The sequence below is a fragment of the Emiliania huxleyi genome (assembly GCF_000372725.1).
Source record: "Emiliania huxleyi CCMP1516 unplaced genomic scaffold EMIHUscaffold_313, whole genome shotgun sequence".
NCBI lineage: Eukaryota > Haptophyta > Isochrysidales > Noelaerhabdaceae > Emiliania > Emiliania huxleyi.
In genome coordinates, this window is record NW_005199657.1 from 32,854 (window position 1) to 50,578 (window position 17,725).

The following is a 17,725-nucleotide window of genomic DNA, read 5'->3' on the forward strand; positions in this document are numbered from 1 at the left end:
CGAGTAACGCAGCGTGGAGGGTGTCCATCATCGGCCCCAGCTTGGGCGCGTCGCACAGCCACAGAGCGAGGCCAGGTCAACCACACCGCGTTGACGAGTCAACGCAGCGTGGAGGGTGTCCATCATCGGCCCCAGCTTGGGCGCGTCGCACAGCCACAGAGCGGCCCACAAACACAGCGACCGCGCGGGCGAGGCCAGGTTCGACCACACCGCGTTGACGAGTCAACGCAGCGTGGAGCATCATCATCAGCCCCAGCTTGGGCGCGTTGCGAGCCCGCTGCCGACCCCAATGCCGACAACGCCAGATAGGGCGAGCCCAGATGCGGGACTGAAGGGAGTTACCTGGGAGGAAAGAAGGGGCTCAGTCAAGAGCAGCCCGTTTTCGGCCGTCGCGGTCCCTGCCCCAGCCCTGCTTGCATTCCCTCTCGGCGCGCGAGCCCCGTGCTGGAGAGGCGAGCAGGAGGTTCTGGGGGCGGGGGCGAGTGGGGAGGACGGCCCAAAGATGCCAGTGTGTGAGTGCCTTATGGTGGCGGGTGAGAGCTGCCTGCTGCGCCGGCCCCTCCCGCGACGGGTGCGAACGGATTTCCCGGGAGGGACTTAAATAAAAAATAAAACTTGTGAGCGCATTGGTGTCCAGTCCAAGCCTGACTGTTTTTCACCGGTCAGAGCAAATCTCACCCTCACTTCTAGACCTACGCAGACCCCCGACCTTTGTCAGATCCCAAACCCAGCAGGCTGCCCAAGGGCGGGACCAGGAGCTTTCAGGACGAGAACGGTTACTGGACCGTGTTCAACGACGTTGAACATTGTTCAACGTCGTTGAACACTACTTAGGAATGGCCGTAGCTCCTCTCCACGAGCGATTGAGAAGACGTACCACGTGTCGATTCTGTATAGAATTGCAAGGCGCACACGCTGGTGCAGGCGGGGAGTCGTCGATCCGACTCGTTCCGACGTGAAGTCGCCGTGAAGGATTGGCAAAACGGCCATTTTTGCCACATTTTGCCCTCCCGCGCGATCTTCTCGCGTCGGCAAGCGCGCGGGCCAGGATGGGCGAGCCGGTCCCACCACGCTGGACGGGCCAGCGGCTGGCACGCGCCGGCCACCCCGGCGGCGCGGCGGCCTCATCGCGCTCGTCGTCTGCGAGGCCACCGCTCGGCGTCGCCGCGTCCGACGGCGATGGCGCTTGGCTGTGAGGTGGGATGGCGGCATGGTGCGCGCGGACGTGGGGGTGGTGCGGGATGCGCGTGCCAGCAAGCATAGTTTCACCTCCCCAACCCCGCAGGCGCGCCGACGTGCTGCCCGAGCGCGTTTGGAGGCAGCAGCAGCTCCTCGCGAGGCGCCTTCGGAGGGGTGCCACACCCCTTTCCCAGCCGCGCGCGAGTTGAGCTCCGATTTGCGCTCTTTTTCGCACACGCCCGACGCTAGTAGGTGAGGATCGACCATCCTCCGCAAGCAGGGCTTCGTCGGGCGCGTCTTCGTCGAGCGGTGGTGCATCTCCCATGCTCCCACCCGCGCCCTCCTCGCAGCCCGCCCGCGGCCGACACCGACGCCCTCACGGGCTCACCCTAGTCGTAGGTGCGGGTTTTTTGCGTGCCCGCCGTCGATACGGGGCGCTGGGCGATGGCTGGGCTTGTCGCCGGGCGAGCTGGCCCCTCAGTCGGCCGCGGAGCGGAGATGCGAAATCGAGGCGGCGCGGCCCCTGCGCGCAGCCTATCCGGCCGGCGCGCGCATGGTTCCGTAGCCCGTCTAGTGCCTCACTGACCAACTCCAGCGCTACGGTCTACGTGGCCGGTGTGGTACTGGGGCTGGGCAGCCTTGGGGCCGGCGGAGACCGCCGTCTAGCGGTCGCACTAGTCGGATATCGTTGTTCAACCTGTTTGTTCAACGGTTGTTCAACCATACTTTGAGCCTTAATTATTAATTCGGGTTTGGGTCTCTGAGGTCGATACTAGCGTCTATAACTTGCCACAAGCATGCTTTACAAAAGTCCAGCGGAGCTGGACTCGCAGAACGGCCGTCCGCGCGCGCTGTGAACAGCGCCGTGGTTGAACACTGTTCAACGTCGTTGAACACGTGACGGTCCAGTAACCGAGAACTTGCACGAAACACTGCAGTGCTGGGGATCGGGGTGCAGTTGAGATAGCATGCGTGAGATCGAATTCGAAACTAGTTCGCACACTACCTACATACCTAAACACTATGCCCACTTTTTCAGTGTACGTAGCTCTTGAGCACTTGAGCACTGGATAGGGTCGATTCCGCATGGTACGGGACCCCTCGATCGTCTCGCCCTCCCTCACTGGTGTGTTCACTTACGTACATTCCCGTCGGGGGACTCTGCTGACAGGGTTTGCGATGAGGAGCGACCCGAAGGGTTTCTCGGAAGTTTTTGGGGCACTTGGAGCTTTGGTTGGGAAAATGCACCACCCCACCCTGAGAAACCCTTCGGCTTCACGCTTGTGGCAAGAAACCCCTCAAAATCTGCCTGCGGTCGCGCCGGTCCGACGCCTCACAGCTCACACACAGACAGCACACGGAGAGCTCTCACACCACGGCCACCCCACCCAGAGTGGCTGTACATGGACGCCCTCGCATGATCTCCAGGGGCGCCACTGCCTTCCCCACATTGCGGGCTGATTAGCTAGGTAGGTAGGTCAAGGCATCAGATAGCGTGACGAATGCGCCTGCGCTTCAGCTTCTCTGTACAGAGACGGGCCCGCAGGCGCTCCGCATGGCGGGAATCCCTGCCTCCCATTGCATACAACTTTCCGCGTGCTCGAGCTTCGCTCACCCGTCGGTACCGCGTCGTCTGCAGTTGAGTGTGGGGCAGCCCGTAAGATTATTTTAAACGAACGAACGAAACTAGATGGGCTTTTTCATTAAACTCTCGCTGACCTGTCGCTTGCGGCGGATCCCGCACGCACCCAAGACTGAACCCTGCGCCCTTCCTAGAGCCCGCTCTTGTGTTCACATTCACACGCTCTCTCGACTACGTTTGTGTTGAATCAGGATTGTAATATTGTATGAGTACGATTCACCTCCCCTGTTTTTGTACAAAGTCACAAAACAGGCTGCGGGCTGCCATGCAACAACTGAGGCGCACCTGATAATTGGTGTTACGAGCCGCCCTGCCGTCCCTCCGTGGCCGAGTCCGTGTAGCGGACCGCCTGCACACGCGTGCGATGCCCCCGCCCCAGGGGGCCTCCCCCCCCCTCCTGCTCTGCCGGCCACTTCCCCTCCTTCCAGGGCACGCTGTCCCACCACTTCTTGTCCCAGGTCGCAAACAGCCCCGCCTTGCGGATGGTCTTCTCGCACTTGACCTTCTCGGATTTCCAGCGCGAGAAGAGGACGGTCGAGAAGCGCCGGAGCTCTGGACGGTACCGGACCGACTCCTGGCCGCCCAGCTCGCGGAGAGAGCTGACGCCGTGTGCAAAGCGGCCGTCCAGCAGCACGAGATCGCGAGGTCTGTACTCGAGGCAAAACAGGCCGTCGGCGAGGAAGAGGCGCCCCCCCTTGTGCTGCCGCCGCCAAATCTCCTCGCGCAGCTCCCACCCGGTGGGCCCCGCGATCCCGGCCGGCAGAGGGGCCAACGGGTCGTGGTGGATGCCCATCCTCTTCATGTGCTCGTTGCAGACGATCGAGGCGAGCTCCGTGCCGGAGAGAGGGTCGAGCCCGTCGATCACCTCTGCGGGGAAGCCCTTGGCCCTCATGAAGGGGAGGGTGTGCTCGGCATAGAGCTCGCGCAGCTCCCCCAACAGCGCGGCAACCGCAGGGTGGCGATCGTAGATGTGCTCCACCTCCGTCGAGGAGTACCGGTGCCGATCGACCGGGCACCCGCCGGTGCCAAACACGATTTCCTTGCCCTCGCGGTTGGTGTACGTAACCATCAGCTTGTTGTCGGTGTTGCCGCTGCGCGCGCCGATCGAGCTCACGTGGAAGCCCCCCACGATCCGAAGGCCGGCAGCTCCCTCGGGTGTCTTGAGGGAGGCGAGCACGCGCTGCGGGTCCGTGTTTGCCTCGGCCTCGCAGCCCAGCGCCCAGGGGACCGCAATGGCATCGTGGATGCCCTCAAACTCCTTCCAGGCGGCCGCACCCTCCGGCGAGAGCTTGTCCCGCAGGACGAGGGCAGCAATGGATCCGTCAGGGTAGCACACGGCGAACGACTCGCTGTCGCTCAGACCGACGGCGCGGCTGTTGCGTTTGTTGATGGCCTGCGCAAAGGCGCCCTTCTCGCACGCGACCACCCCAATCATTCCCGCCACCTCCTCCTCCGTCGCCCGTGCCTCTTCGCTGATGCGGACAATCGGCAGCGAGCCGGTCGGCCCCTCGAGCTGCGGGCCGGCCGGTCGCTCGAGGAGCATCTCTGTGCCCTCGCGCAGCCTGAACACTCGCGAAGCGTATGCCTCCAGATTCTCCACCTTGCGCCTTGCCACCTCCCGGTACCCCTCCACCTGCCCCGGGTCCAGCGCCCCGGGCGCCACCGTCGGGCAGCCCCGCAGCTTCTTGGCCAGAGGGTTAGAGGTGTCCGTGGCCGCCCCGGCGGAGGAGGAGGGGCGGCGTGGCCCCTCGCAGATGCTGGCCCTCGGGGGCGATCCGGCCGCATCGGACGTGCCGTGTGGCCCCTCGCTGCGGCAGGGCCTCTCCGAAACGGCAGCCATCGCTGCGGACGCAACGAAGGGCGCACTGACGCCGCGGCGGAGCAGGACGCGGAACATGTGCGGCTAAATCGCCCGTTGCCGACGTGGCGCCAAAGGTGTACGAAGAAGAAAAGAATGCTTAAAAAGAAAAGAATCGCGGGCGGGGCTGCTCTCCCCGCTGCAGCAGCAGCACGCCGGCAGCTGTGCAGAGCATGTGTTGAATGCGTAGAAAGTATCCTCCATCACATCGTCGGGCGGGCGAGGTAGGCGGCGCACCTCTCCGCCTGCCTCTCCACCCCCTCCCCTGGCCGTCTCTCGCGCTGGCGCCTGTAGCGCCGCCACGCCGCCGACCCGGTGCCACTGCTCCAGCGCACGCAGACGAGGATGTAGTCACACTGGAAACCTGATATTGCATGAATATCGGCAGCAGCGTCAGTGACGTCTTAGTACTCTGACTGCATTGGTCGTACCAATCTTAGCCTGTGTACGTGCGTGGTGTACAGTGTCGTCTCTGCTAGCTCCGAGTAGAGGGGGCGTTCTGCAGTTAAGGGGAAACCCGGTACACGGAGCCAACCCTCGGAGGTCGGAGACTCGTGTTTACTTTACGGCCCTTGCCCTGCGAACGCGCACCCCCAGGGCTAGGGCTCTCTTGCCCGCAACCCGATGCCAATCATCCGGCCCGCTGGGGGCGGTGCCGGTGGCTCCCGCCTCACCGCGCCCAGCCGCCCCCCTGCACGGCGGCCATGTGTGAAGGGTAGCACAGGCGTCCGAATTCAGACGCGCCGAGGGGTAGGGCAACCTCGGCAAGATTTTTTTAAAATCAAAACGAAATGAAAAAGAGAAACGAGATTGCTTTTTCATTTCGCGGCGATAGTTGGTGCCGAAAGGGCGTCGCAAACCCCATCATCCATGCACGTCCTCCGGCGCCGCCGCGTCCTGCAGCAGCTCACGCCCGGCGTGCTCATCCACGACGCGGCGTTACGCGAGATTGAGACGCTCCCTCACAATTTGCTCGACGCCGCCTTCCCGGGCCGGCTGCTCTCGGAGCTCTTTCGCTCGCTGGCCTTGACGGCGCTTCTCGAGCCGCGCGGTCTCGGCTTCACCGCGGCGGGCGGGCACCCGTCCTCCTTCATCTACGAGGACACGACCTGCAACCACCAGGCGTTGAAGGCGGCGATCACCTCTCGCGCGGCCGGCAAGGCGGGCACCGCTGCCCTGAAGCGTCTGAAGCGGCTGCTCGAGGCGCTCGACAGGCGCGCAGGCTACCGCCTGCACAAGGCCGTCCGCCTCTACCCGCCGCTCGGCAGCATCCGCCGCCACGCCGACAAGCACTACAGGCAGCGCCGCACCGTCACCACCGTCCTCTTTGACCGTCGCGAGCGGCACAAGCTCGACTTCTCCGTTTGCTTCTCGAACGAGCGCAGCTCTAAGGTGGACCCGGCGTACGAGACGGCGCAGCTGCAGCTCCCGGCAGGAGCCTCGTGCTACACGCTTGGGCCGGTCTCCTCCGGCTGCGCCCTGCTCTGTGGAGACCGACAGAAACCCGCCGCGCGCACCCTGCAGCACCAGCCCTCCCCGGCACCGTGCTGGGCCGCCACGCTGGTGGTTGACTTCATGGAGGACGCGCAGGTGGAGCCCGTGCTCAAACTGACCTGCAAGGAGATGGCGGAGATGAAGGCCTGAGTGCCTACTCGGCGCGAGCGCCTTTGTCGGGAGAGGTGGGAGAGAGAGTTCCCAAAATGCGGGTTGTTTCCTTGGCGTTGTGCGAGGCCGCCCGCGGGCGCCGAGAGCGCGTTGACGACGAGGCGAAGCACCAGCGGCAGCGTGAGGTTGAGCAGCTTGGAGAGGACGAGGAGCACGAGGACCGCAGCGGCCGAGAGGACCTCGGAGGTAGAGCGCGGCCTCGCGGATCGCCAGAGGAGGTGGACCGTGCCCACCCACGCGGACCGCTGCGGTGCGGCGGCGGGGAGGAGCGGCTGCGCGAGCATTGACTCTCACGTTCGTACTGTCGTGCTGTCGTCGACGTCGACGTCGTCGACGTCGACGTCGATGGCGACGGCGACGGCGACGACTGAACACCCGATGCGACGGCGTGGCGTTGTGCCGGGGGGCGGGGGTTTTGATAAAAGAAATTTTCTTCGGACGTGCCTTTTTTTGAATGTTATTTTTGTTTCACTCAATCACGAAAGAGATTCTGTTTGCCACATCAGACCATGTGAGATGGGGCCGAGGGAGCATCGCAGCTGAGGTCCTTCCTTGCAAGCACGTCCAAACACCGTCTCGCGCCCGCCAGCGAGTCGGCCGGACCCCTGGCGGGTGCCGAGAGGCGTAGAGACGCGCGTGTGCGGAGGAGTACGCGGGGGGCTGCTTGCGCCGCATGCGCCAGTACTGGCTGTGGGGTGGCGTCTGGTCGCCGGAGGAGTTGTCAGTGCACTCACTTGGCCTTGGAGGCCTTGTAGTTCGCGAGGATGTTGTTGGCCTCGTTTGTGGACAGCATGCCGTCGGCCGGCGCCACGACCGGCGCAGCCGCAGGCTTGGGCGCCTCGGCAGCCGGCGCGGGCGCGGGCTTCTCCGCCTTGGGCGCCGGCGCGGGCTTCTCCGCCTTCGGCGCCGGCGCGGGCTTCTCGGCCTTGGGCGCTGGCGCGGGCTTCTCGGCCGCCTTCTGCGCGGCGGCGGCCGCTTTCTCCTTCTCCGCTGCCGCCCTCGCCTCCGCCGCCTTCTCCTTGGCAGCCGCGCGCTCCTTGGCAGCTGCCTCGTTGGCAGCCGCGCGCTCCTTTGCGGCCGCCTGGTGGACAGGGGGGGGGGGGAGTGACGGAGGGAGAAGCAGAGGAAGAGCGGAGGGGAGGGGGAGAGGAGCCTCGTTGGCGGCGGCGCGCTCCTTCGCAGCAGCCTCGCGCGCAGCCTTGGCATCCGCCGCCGCCTGGGCCTTGGCCGCCTGCTGGCGAGCGGGTGTGGCTTCACACAGCGCAGATCAAGGCCTGCGGTGATCCCGCGGCTGATCGCGGCTAATCGGCCGCCTTTGCGTCCGCCTCCGCCTGCGCCTTTGCGGCGCTCTGCTCCGCCGCCTTGGCCTTCTTGGACACCTTCTTCGGGGCCGACTTCTCCAGCTCCGCCGCGCGGGCGCGCGCCTCGGCCGCCTTCCTCTCGAGCGCATCCGACGCAGCCTTCTTCTCCGCCGCAACCTTCTCCGCCGCCGCCTTCTCCGCCGCCGCCTTCTCCGCCGCCGCCTTCTCCGCCGCCGCCTACAGAATGGGTCGCGAGAAGCTTCAGGGGGAGGCCCCACATCGTGTCAAGACTCACCCGCCGCCGCCTTCTCCGCCGCCGCCTTCTCGGCCGCCGCCTTGGCCTCCGCCGCCGCCTTGGCCTCCGCCGCCTGCAGCGTGAGTGGCGGCGGGTGAGGAAGCTGGCGTGGGTGCTGGTGGGGAGGGTGCGGGTTGTTGAGGGCGGCGGCGGCGGCGGCGGCGGCGGCGGCGGCGGCGGCGGCGGCGAGGGCGGCGAGGGTGGCGGCGAGGGTGGCGGCGAGGGGGCGGCGAGGGTGGCGGCGGCGGCAGGCTGGCGCGGTGGCGAGAGTGGGCGGCACCTCCTTCTCCGCCTTGGCCTTCGCCGCGACCTCCTTCTCCTTCTCAGCCTTGGCCTTCGCCTCGGCCTCGGCCTTCTTCGCCGCCTCCTTGGCCTTGACGTCCTCCTTGGCGGCCGGAGGCGGCGCCGGCGCCGCCGCCTTCTTCTTCTCCGCCGGCGCCGGGACGGCCACCGGAGCGCCCCTCGACTCCTTCGCCTTGACGGTCGCCTCGACCTTCGCCTCCTTCTCGAGCTCCTTCACCTGTGCCTTCTCCGCGGCCGCCCGCTTCTCCGCCTCCTTCTTCAGCTGCGCCGCTCGCTCCGCCTCAAAGGCGGCCCGCTTCTTTGCGACGACTTCGCGCTCCGCGACGGCCGCCGGGCTGATGCTGTCGGTGAAGGTGAAGGGAGTCTTCTTGCCAGGTCCACCAGAGTAGATGCCAGACAGGAACACAAGCGGGATGACGACCGCGCTCGCCGTCAAAACCGCGAGGCCTCCAAAGTCGGGTTTCGCAGTCGGATCGCTGACCTTCGCCGCCTCCACGCGGCGCGCCTGCGCCCGGTCGAAATTGCCGGTGCCGAACTGGGCGATCGGCGGGGCGGAGCGCGCGACGACAGTGCTGCCTACCGGCCGGCCGCCCGGCACAAGCGAGGAAGAGAGCAGCGATGATGCGGCCGCAACAAGCAGCATATCGAGATTGGGACAAGTGCGGATCTTCGTTTTTCTATTTTCGTAATCCTCCTTCTTCTCTTCCTCCTCTCTCCTCTCTCTGTCTCTCTCTCTCTCTCTCTCTCTCTCTCTCTCTCTCTCTCTCTCTCTTCTTCTTCTTCTTCTTCGTCCTCCTCCTCCTCCTCCTCTCTCTCTCTCTCTCTCTCTCTCTCTCTCTCTCTCTCTCTCTCTCTCTCTCTCTGTCTCTCTCTCTCTTGTGAGTATGTGTGGGGGGGGGAGGAGCGTGCCCGCCACTGTGGGAGCGTGAATGATCAACCGACCCTTCACGAACCTTTCGGTTCGTGAAGGGTCGATGCGAGTAGTGCTTTCCTCGATCCCCCGCCCTCCCCCGCCATCTCCGCCGCTTTGGCTCTACAGCCTTACCACCGGGAGGCGGCGAGGCGAAATCAGACTCGGTCGAGAGACCCCAGATTGGCATCCATGCCTCTCTGGACAGGGTGGCCCGCCACAACGACCCCTGGAATTGCGACTCGCCGCTTTCCTCCCGCTGTGATTCTGTGTGAGGTCTGTGTCTTGATTTGCCAACAACATACCTAAAACGTGTGTGTGTGTACTCGGGGGGTACGCTCATTCACGCCGGCGGCCGCTAATTCCGGAAGGTGGAAGCGTCGTCTCCTTAGCGCGCACATTTAGAGGCCACCCACACAGCGTTCCAAGGCGATGGCAGCCATGACGATGACCAAGGAGGGCTGGTGCCTTAAGACGCACCGCGGCAGCAAGTTCAACAAGCGCTCCGAGCGGCGCTACTTCAAGCTCGAGGGCTTCAACGTCGCGTACTTCAAGAAGGACACGCTCGCCGACCGCACCGGCAAATTCGACCTGCGCAAGGTGACCGAGATCTCGGCCTGCGCCGGCGAGGACTCGGACGCCGACCTCGTGCTCGTGCTGCCGGGCAAGCGCATCTGCGTCAAGTTCGAGGCGGACGCCGAGGCATGGAAGACTCTGATGTGCTCGGCGGCCGCTCAGTCGGCCGTCGCCGCCGACCTCCAGGCCTACCACAGCGAGGAGCTGCACGCCGCCTTCTCGGGCACGTACGCCGCGCAGAAGGGCGTGTCGTCCGCCTCGGTGCTCAAGTACACCTCCGGAGCCTCCTTCCTCACCTCGCCGCGCGCCGAGACGCCAAAGGCAACCGCCCCAAAGCCGGCGCCCGCGCCCGAGGCGGTGGCGCCGGCGGCCCGCAGCCTCGCCCCAAAGTCGCGCGACGTCGAGCCGGAGGCCGTCGCCACGACCGCCGCCGCCGAGTACGCCACGGAGGCGCCCGCCGCGTCGCCGATCCCCGCCGAGGAGGCGCCCGCCGCGCCCGCGGCCTCGCCGCGCAAGGAGAAGAAGTCGCCGCGCAAGTCCAAGACCAAGGCCGCGCCGGCGCCGGCGCCCGAGCCGGCGCCGGTGAGCTCCGCGGCCTCGGATGAGGAGCTCGAGGCGAACCGCAAGGAGTGGTACAACTTCGCGATGGAGAATAAGGACTTGCAGATGGCCAAGGAGCTCTACGTCGGACACGAGGAGGAGGCGCGCGTCAAGGCGCTCGAGGCCGAGGCGGCGACCGGGTGCGCGGCGGCGGGCGACGCGGAGCTGGAGGCGGCGCGCGTCGAGTGGCTCGAGTTTCACGTCAAGGCGGGCGAGTACGAGGAAGCTCTCCAGATGTGCGTCGACGACAAGGACTACGCGCTCGTGCACGACGCGCAGGAGGCGAACCGCGGAGAGTGGCTCGCCCACTCCCTCGCCAGCGAGGATGTCTACAGCGCGGGCAACTACGCGGTCACCGAGGAGGAGCTCGCGGCTGTCGAAGACCTCAAGATCAAGAAGGAGCTCAAGGCCGGCAACTACGGCAAGGCCAAGAAGCTCGCCAAGACGCCTGCGCAGCACGAGCTGGTCGACGCGAGCGAGGAGGCGGCCCGCAAGGTGTGGCTCGACTACCACACGCAGGCCGGCGAGTTCAAGGAGGCCGGCAAGTACACCGTGAGCGACGGGGAGGCGGCCGCGCTCAAGGCGGCCGAGGCCGCCTACCACGAGTCGGAGCGCGCCACCACCTTTGAGGCTGCGCTCGCCGCCGGCAAGTACGAGCAGGCGAAGAAGCTGGCGTCGGGCGAGGCGGAGCTGGCGCAGTTGGACGCCAAGCGCGAGGCGGACCGGAAGGAGTGGTTCAACTACTCGATGGACACTGGCGACTTCAAGAACTGCTACGTCTACGCCATCAGCGAGGAGGAGGAGGCGGCGGTCAAGGCGGCGGAGGAGGCGTACCCGGAGAAGTGCCGCGTCGAGTGGCTGACCTTCTACCTCGCCGAGAGCGACTGGAAGCACGCGCGCGACCTCTGCGTCACCGAGGCGGAGTACGCGGACGTGGACGCAAAGCAGGCGGCGCAGCGCAAGGCCAACATCGCGGCGGCCAAGGAGGCGGGCGACTTCAAGAAGGCTGCCAAGCTCGCCGAGGCGGACGACGAGAAGGACGACGTCGCGCAGGCCGAGGAGGCGCACACCGAGAAGAGCCGCCAGGCGCGCCGCCGCCTCCCCGCGCGCCCCGCCCCGCCCGCTCGCTCACCCTCCGCCTCCCCCCTCCGCCCCCACCGTTGCAGGATTGGCTGTCCTACTACATCGAGGTGTCCGACTACAGCAAGGCGGTCGGCATGTGCATCACGCCAGAGGAGGAGGCGGGGGTGGACGAGAAGTTCGAGGCGAAGCGCGTGGCGTACGTCGCCGAGATGTGCAAGCAGGGCAAGTTCCACGTTGCGAAGCAGTACGCCCTCAACGAGGAGGAGATTGCAAAGTGCGACGAGCACGAGGAGGCGCAGCAGGAGGCGTCGCGCCTCGAGTGGTTCGACTTCTACCTCTCCGAGTGCAAGTTTGACAAGGCCGGCGAGCTCGCGTGCACGACCGAGGAGGTGCCGCCACCCCCCCCCCCCCCCCCCCGACATTTTCGCCCCTCACCCGTGCGCACCCGTGTGCGCAGTTTGCGCGCGTCGGCGCCGAGGAGAGCAGCTTCAACGAGAAGTGCCGCCTCGAGTGGCTCTCGCACCACACGGCGAAGGGCGACTACGAGAGCGCACTCGGCCTGGTCGTGAGCTCGGAGGAGCAGGATGAGCTCAAGTCCACGATGGAGACGTACCGCGTCGAGCACCTCAAGTACTACATGGAGATCAAGGCGCGCCGCGGCCGCCCTCGCCCCGACCCCAGAGCGACCGCTGCTCACCTCTCGCCCGTCGCCTCGCAGGACTACGCCAAGGCCAAGAGCACCGCCTGCACCAAGGAGGAGCTTGCGGCCATCGATGAGGTGGCGCCCCCGAAGACTCGCTGGTTCGGCCTCTTCTGAGCCGGCGCTACCCGGGTCCGATCTGGATGCGCTTGGGTGGCCGCGGGGCGTGGACGCACCGGGCTGCGGTCGGTTGCGCGGATGCGCTCGATTCGGGGCATGCAGTCATGGACGCCGTGGGTGTGGCTGTGCTGAGAGGGCGGGTGTCTTTGTAGTGCAACGATTACTACTCAACTCTCACTATCCCGCTCAAACGAACACGTCAGTCCGTCACGACACCGAGGAGTCGAGTAATGGAGAGACATCTCTCTCTGCGCAAAAGAGAACAGGAGATCGTTGGGCGTTGGGGTAGAGAGATAGTAGATTAAGACTGGAGATCCTAGCGGATCTCTCACACGGACACGCCCAAGTCTCGCCACACGCCAGTAGATCCCTCCCCTGTCCGGTTCCCCAGTCAAAACCCTAAAGATTCGATTAAAGATCGAAGATTGAGATTGTGGATTGCAGATCGCTGAGCAGCAACACGGGCCAAAATGTTGGAGATCGGAGATGGAGAATGCAGATTGTAGATCCTAGCCGCTAGCGCCCAGCCGTCCGCCCCAGATTCGAGATCGAAGATTGAAAATGGGAGGTCGTAGATTGCTGCCGGCGGCGACAGTGGCCAAGTAGAAGATTTGGAGATTGGAGACGAGTGCGAGAGATGGTCAGTGTGAATGAATCCATAGCGCATCTCCTTGAAGGTTCGAGCCCCCCCGCCCCTCCCCCGGCCCCCCGAATCGAGATTGGAGATTGGAGATGGAGATCGGAGATCTGACCGAATCCGGCCTAAAGATGGACGACGTGTTGGAGATTGGCGAGATTGAAGATGGAGATCGGAGATCTGACTGGATCCGGCCTAAGATGTAGCGACGCTGGAGATTGGAGAGTACTGGAGAGATGGAGATCGGAGCCCCCCCCCCCCCCCAAGCCCCTAGTGCGTAGTGGTGTCTCGCATCGAGTTTTTTGTTTTGTTTCTATAAAAAGGGTTCTGTGGACGGCCCGGGGGAGCCTGCGGCGCCAGTTTAATCTGCGCCCCTCTTTATGGCCTGCGGCGCCTGGCTTGAGTTTGGAAGTGTAAACGAGTCCGCCAGGGCGGTCTGCAAACACGGAGCGCGCTGCGCGCGCGGTCTACGCCGATCTGGGGGCGGTATCGTGGTTCGCGCTGCCATCTATGTACTATGAGACATCACTAGGGGCTGGGGGGGCTCCGATCTCCCCATCTCTCCAGTACTCTCCAATCTCCAGCGAGCAGCGTCGCTACATCTTAGGCCGGATCCCAGTCAGATCTCCGATCTCCATCTCCAATCTCCAATCTCCAATCTCGATTCGGGTGCCCGGGGGAGGAGGGGGGCTCAAACCTTCAAGGAGATGCGCTATGGATTCATTCACAATGCAAAAGGATCTCCACCCTCTTTTCGCGCCATTTTGCAATCTCCAGTCGGCCCACACGATCTCTAGGCGCCTTTGGCGCGAAGTCAGAATCTCCACCTCTGTGTCGCAAGATCTCAAGCGACTGCACGCACCAACTCGAGATCTCGGACTCCTCTCGAGCATCTACACCGAAGAAGATTTGCCTCCACCAGTTCTTCAATCTGCTGCTTCTCTTGGCAGGAGATTTGCCACTTATGAGATCTCTAAAAGCACCTACGATCTACAGTCCAAGGATCTTCCGATGTTGGGTGGAGATGTCCATGTATGCGACACCCCGCCGAGACGCCGAGAATTATACCACCCGCGGGTCGCGGCACGCGGGTTACTAAATATATGGGGTTACTATCTGTGACTGTGTATCTCTGTTCTCTCGCTCTGCTGCGCATCGCGCATCGGGTTCGGGAGGACTGGGGACTAGTTGCACAACAGATGACGTCAGCATCCGCCACACATAGCACACACTGTGTGAGGTGTGTGACTGTGCTGTGGACACGGAGTGGAGTCAGCGCGTACAGCGACGCGAAAAACTGTTACGAAGTCAAGGTGCCTAGCGCCCTCAAAAGACCAGGCAGGCTGGGCAGGGCTCGGCGGCACACGGCGGATGCTGTGCGTCACTGGGCCCCACAAATTTGGTTTCGGCGGCACCCTCGACCAAACCTTCCTCAAGGTTCTTGGGTGCAAAGAGCGCGGCCACAAGTCACAGGGCCCGCGCCGCTCGTCCATGCGACCGGCAAAGGCTGGGTCAAAGAGCACACAAGGGACAGTACTACGACGCGCTCCATGTCAAGACCGGAATCGTCAAAATGTCTCGTCGAAAGCCAGGGCGGCATCGCGCCGCCAACCAAGAGAATCATCTTCAACTTCAAAGAGGTCGGCAGCCCGAGCGCCGTCGACCGCACCGACTACGGCACAGCCTCCGGCAGCGCCCGGGGCTTCGCCCAGCACCACTCGCAACAGCTCTCTCGCGCCGCCGTCTGTGGCGATGCGCAAAACATCAACCCCTGCGCGCGGGCCTTCTAGGCCCGCGGGTAGTATCCCCCCATCCCCAGGGCCTCCAGGGCTCGCACCTCAACCTCTCACAGACCAGCGCACACAGCGCCATAGACGTATTTTCTTCTCAATAACAAGGCTGTGAAGTAGGACCTTCCTTAGGTCCGCCTCTCACACCCTCACTGTCTGCGATGAACGTTGATGTGAGCTTCTTGTTTTTCTTATCAACCTATCTGTGAAAAACGCTATAAACGGCTCTCCGATATTCTCCTCTTATACCTCTAGCTCGTCTAGGCGGGCCGGGGAGGTGAAAGCCGCAGGAGCAGCTGCAGGATGAGGGTGATCGGGTGGGGGTGATGGCCGGGTTATAATATGGCTGTAATGTTGTTAACAACTCTTAGGAGCCGTAATCCTTTCCGACAGTGCAGGCCGGACCCTCGCCGCGGAGCCGCGCGCTCTCTCTGATCTCGTCTCCCCCCGCCTCGCGGGCGCTCTCCGGCACGCCGCCGCCGCCGCCCCCCGCCCTCCTCTCTCCCTCACCGCCCCGGCCCGCGGCCCTCCCCCCTCCTCCACCCTCCCCCCTGCAGCGCCGCCTCGAAGACCTTCGTCTCGCGGCTCGGCACCGGCCAGTCATACGGGCCGAGGTGCGGCGGCGGGGCGCGCGGGTCGGGCGACGGGCCCGGCGGCAGCGGGAGCCGCAGCGGCGGCAGCCGCACGACGCATGACGCGGCGCGGTTGCCGGCGATGGGCGGCAGGTGCGGCGAGGGCGGCGCGCGCGAGCCGCCGAGCGGGACGGCGACGTATGGCGTGAGCAGCAGCGGCGGGACGCAGCGCTGCGCCTCGGGCTCGGCCCGCTCCTGCACGCGCGAGAGGGCGGCGCCGTCCATGCCGCGGCTGCGCTCGGTGAGGCGGCCCATCTGGTCGCCGAGGGGCGTGCCCGCGGGCGCGTACAGGTACGTGTGTCCGAAGCGGTCCCTCGCCGCCGCCTCGGCGCTCAGCTTGCGGCGGCGCGGCTCGAGCTGCTCGCGCATCGCTCGCCGGTCGATGAAGGGGAGCAGCGCGACCGCCTTCCACCACGAGGCGGCGCCTACGGGACATATACATGTGTAACGGCCCCGGGCAGCCTCATTAGGGCCCGCCCTCCGCCCCCCGCGAGGGCGCGCCGTTCAGGTCCTGCCGAAAGTCGAGCGGGTAGAGGTGGGCGAGCGGCGAGCCCGGCTCCATCAGCTGCGCGTAGACGGAGGGCAGGGCGTGCGCCGCCGAGCGGGGCGGCAGCACCGCCATGAGCTGCTCGAGCGGCGAGAAGGGCTCGCCCGGCACGATCTTCTTGACCCGCTCGAGCCCGCCTATTAATTAGTAGTTAATTAAGTGATTAATTCATAGGAGAGGAGCTCCTTGACCCGCTCGAGCCCGCCCATCCCGACGAGGTCCGAGGCGGGCGGCGCGTAGTGGTACGGGTAGAACCACTCCCAGCTGGGCACCCCCTGGTAGTAGTAGCGGAGCACCCAGCAGAGGCCGCGCACGTACTCCTCGCACACGGCGGCGCGCTCGGCCGCGCTGGCGGCGCCCAGCTTGAGCGTGTAGTACCGCTGCTTCCACCCCTCGGAGCCGTACCCGATGTGGTCGACCCGCGCCTCGGGAGGCGCGTCCCCGAGCTGCTTTGCGCGCCGGTCGAACTCGGCCTCGAAGGCCGCGCGCCTGCGGGACGTGTCGGCGGACGCGTGTCTGCGGGACGTGTCTGCGGACGTGTCTGCCCCTCGGAGGCCGCGCGCACCGCTGCGCCGCCTCCCTCTCCGCCAGCTCCTCGGGCGTCAGCTCCTTTTCGGGCGGAGGAGGCGGAGGCGGGGGCGGGGGCGGGTGGTGGTGGTGGTTCGGCGCGGGTAGGCGGCGGTCAGGGGGACCACTGCCGCCGACCGCGGGGTGGTGCTGCCACGCGGAGGGGGGGTGCTGCTCGGGGCAGTTTGCGACGCCGCGGTCGTCGAGCACGGGCAGCGGAGGCAGCTTGGCCGGGTCGTACACAAAGGGGAGCTGCCTCTCGGGCCGAGGAGGGAGTTGCAAGCCGCCGCGCGACGGCGGCGCCGCACCCTCCTCCTCGCCGCCCTCCTCCTCCCACTCGCGGGACGGAGAGGCCTCCCCCCTCTCCCACCGGCCTACCCTCGCACGCACCTCTGCCTCCACGTCACGCGCCTCCGCCGCACCCTCCCCCGCCGCACCCTCCGCCTCCTCCGCCTCCGCCGCCTCCGCCGCCTCCGCCGCCGCCGCCGCCTCCGCCGCCTCCGCCGCCTCCGCCGCCTCCGCCGCCTCCGCCGCCTCCGCCGCCGCCGCCGCCGCCGCCGCCGCCGCCGCCGCCGCCGCCTCCGCCGCCGTCGCCGCTGCCTCCGCCACCGCCGCCACCTGTGCTCCGTTTGCCTCCTCCGCCGCCTCCTCCGCCGCCTCCGCCCCCACCTCCGCCCCCGCCTCCGCTCCCGCCTCCGCCTCCGCCTCCTCAGCCCACCTCTCCGCCTCCGCCGCCGCCGGCCGCCCTCCCCGCCCGCCGTCGCCGTCGCCGCCGCCCTCCGCGTCTGCATCGTCTGCCGGCGGCGACGGCGGCGCGGAGGGCGGCGGCTCCTCTCCGCGCGGCCGCTTGGCCCCGACCGCGACCGCCTCGCCGCCCATCGCCGCCCCTTTGGCCATCAGCACGCGTGCGGCCCGCCCGCCGCCCGCGGCGCCGTGCGAGAGGCCGCCCGTCGCCGCGCTGCCCGCCTGCACGGCCGCCTGGCCGCGGTAGACGCCCTCGCTGCGCTCCCCCTCGAGCGCCTCGAGGTGCTGCCGCCGCTGCACGCCCCGCCGCTCATCCGCCGCCCGCCTCTCTCGCTCCGCCTGCCACTCTCGCGACTCGAAGACGCGCCGCTCGTACTCGGCGAGGCCGCGGACCAGCACCTCTGCGCGAGGCAGCGACACCTCGCCGTCGGCGGTAATGTAACCGTCGAGCTCGCGCCGCGAGATCGCGTGCTTGTAGAGGGCGATCATCGCGTCGATCGCGCCGTCCCGGATCTCGAGCGCGGGCATGTGCGGCAGAAAGTCGTTGCCGACGAAGAAGCACAGAAAGACAAAGTC

At 66.3% G+C, this 17,725-nt stretch overlaps 4 protein-coding genes across 4 annotated transcripts; 2 read left to right on the forward strand and 2 right to left on the reverse strand.

Moving 5' to 3' along the window:
• Window positions 1–5,549: 5,549 nt before the first annotated feature.
• On the forward strand, window positions 5,550–6,323 carry EMIHUDRAFT_116902 (hypothetical protein; the record flags this gene model as incomplete). Its single annotated transcript, XM_005774351.1, has 1 exon — window positions 5,550–6,323. One exon carries the CDS (start codon window positions 5,550–5,552, stop codon window positions 6,321–6,323), a length of 774 nt encoding a protein of 257 aa, XP_005774408.1.
• A 473-nt stretch (window positions 6,324–6,796) lies between these two features.
• Window positions 6,797–8,896, reverse strand: EMIHUDRAFT_444335 (hypothetical protein). The gene is made up of 5 exons (XM_005774352.1): window positions 8,221–8,896; window positions 7,941–8,013; window positions 7,658–7,872; window positions 7,496–7,575; window positions 6,797–7,427 (listed from the first exon to the last, which is right to left on the reverse strand). Exons 1-5 carry the CDS (start codon window positions 8,884–8,886, stop codon window positions 6,821–6,823), a joined length of 1,641 nt encoding a protein of 546 aa, XP_005774409.1. The 5' UTR covers window positions 8,887–8,896; the 3' UTR covers window positions 6,797–6,820.
• A 643-nt stretch (window positions 8,897–9,539) lies between these two features.
• Window positions 9,540–12,420, forward strand: EMIHUDRAFT_444338 (hypothetical protein). The gene is made up of 5 exons (XM_005774353.1): window positions 9,540–11,277; window positions 11,353–11,415; window positions 11,496–11,801; window positions 11,870–12,061; window positions 12,131–12,420. The coding sequence occupies exons 1-5, from the start codon at window positions 9,586–9,588 to the stop codon at window positions 12,227–12,229; spliced, it is 2,352 nt and encodes a 783-aa protein (XP_005774410.1). The 5' UTR covers window positions 9,540–9,585; the 3' UTR covers window positions 12,230–12,420.
• Window positions 12,421–15,757: 3,337 nt separating this feature from the next.
• On the reverse strand, window positions 15,758–17,302 carry EMIHUDRAFT_240649 (hypothetical protein; the record flags this gene model as incomplete). The annotated part of the gene is made up of 5 exons (XM_005774354.1): window positions 15,758–15,955; window positions 16,258–16,327; window positions 16,404–16,447; window positions 16,544–16,801; window positions 17,264–17,302. The coding sequence occupies 5 exons, from the start codon at window positions 17,300–17,302 to the stop codon at window positions 15,758–15,760; spliced, it is 609 nt and encodes a 202-aa protein (XP_005774411.1).
• Between the last annotated feature and the right edge of the window lie 423 nt (window positions 17,303–17,725).

Coding starts and splice junctions, on each gene's coding strand:
- EMIHUDRAFT_444335 (XM_005774352.1), bottom strand. CDS start 8,886: ATGCTGCTTGTTGCGGCCGCATCATCGCTGCTCTCTTCCTCGCTTGTG. Junction 8,014..8,220: donor AGGCCAAGGCGGAGAAGGAG/GTGCCGCCCACT, acceptor CTCACGCTGCAG/GCGGCGGAGGCCAAGGCGGC. Junction 7,428..7,495: donor CGCGCCGCCGCCAACGAGGC/TCCTCTCCCCCT, acceptor CCCCTGTCCACC/AGGCGGCCGCAAAGGAGCGC.
- EMIHUDRAFT_444338 (XM_005774353.1), top strand. CDS start 9,586: ATGGCAGCCATGACGATGACCAAGGAGGGCTGGTGCCTTAAGACGCAC. Junction 11,278..11,352: donor CGGACGTGGACGCAAAGCAG/GCGGCGCAGCGC, acceptor AAGCTCGCCGAG/GCGGACGACGAGAAGGACGA. Junction 12,062..12,130: donor AGTACTACATGGAGATCAAG/GCGCGCCGCGGC, acceptor GTCGCCTCGCAG/GACTACGCCAAGGCCAAGAG.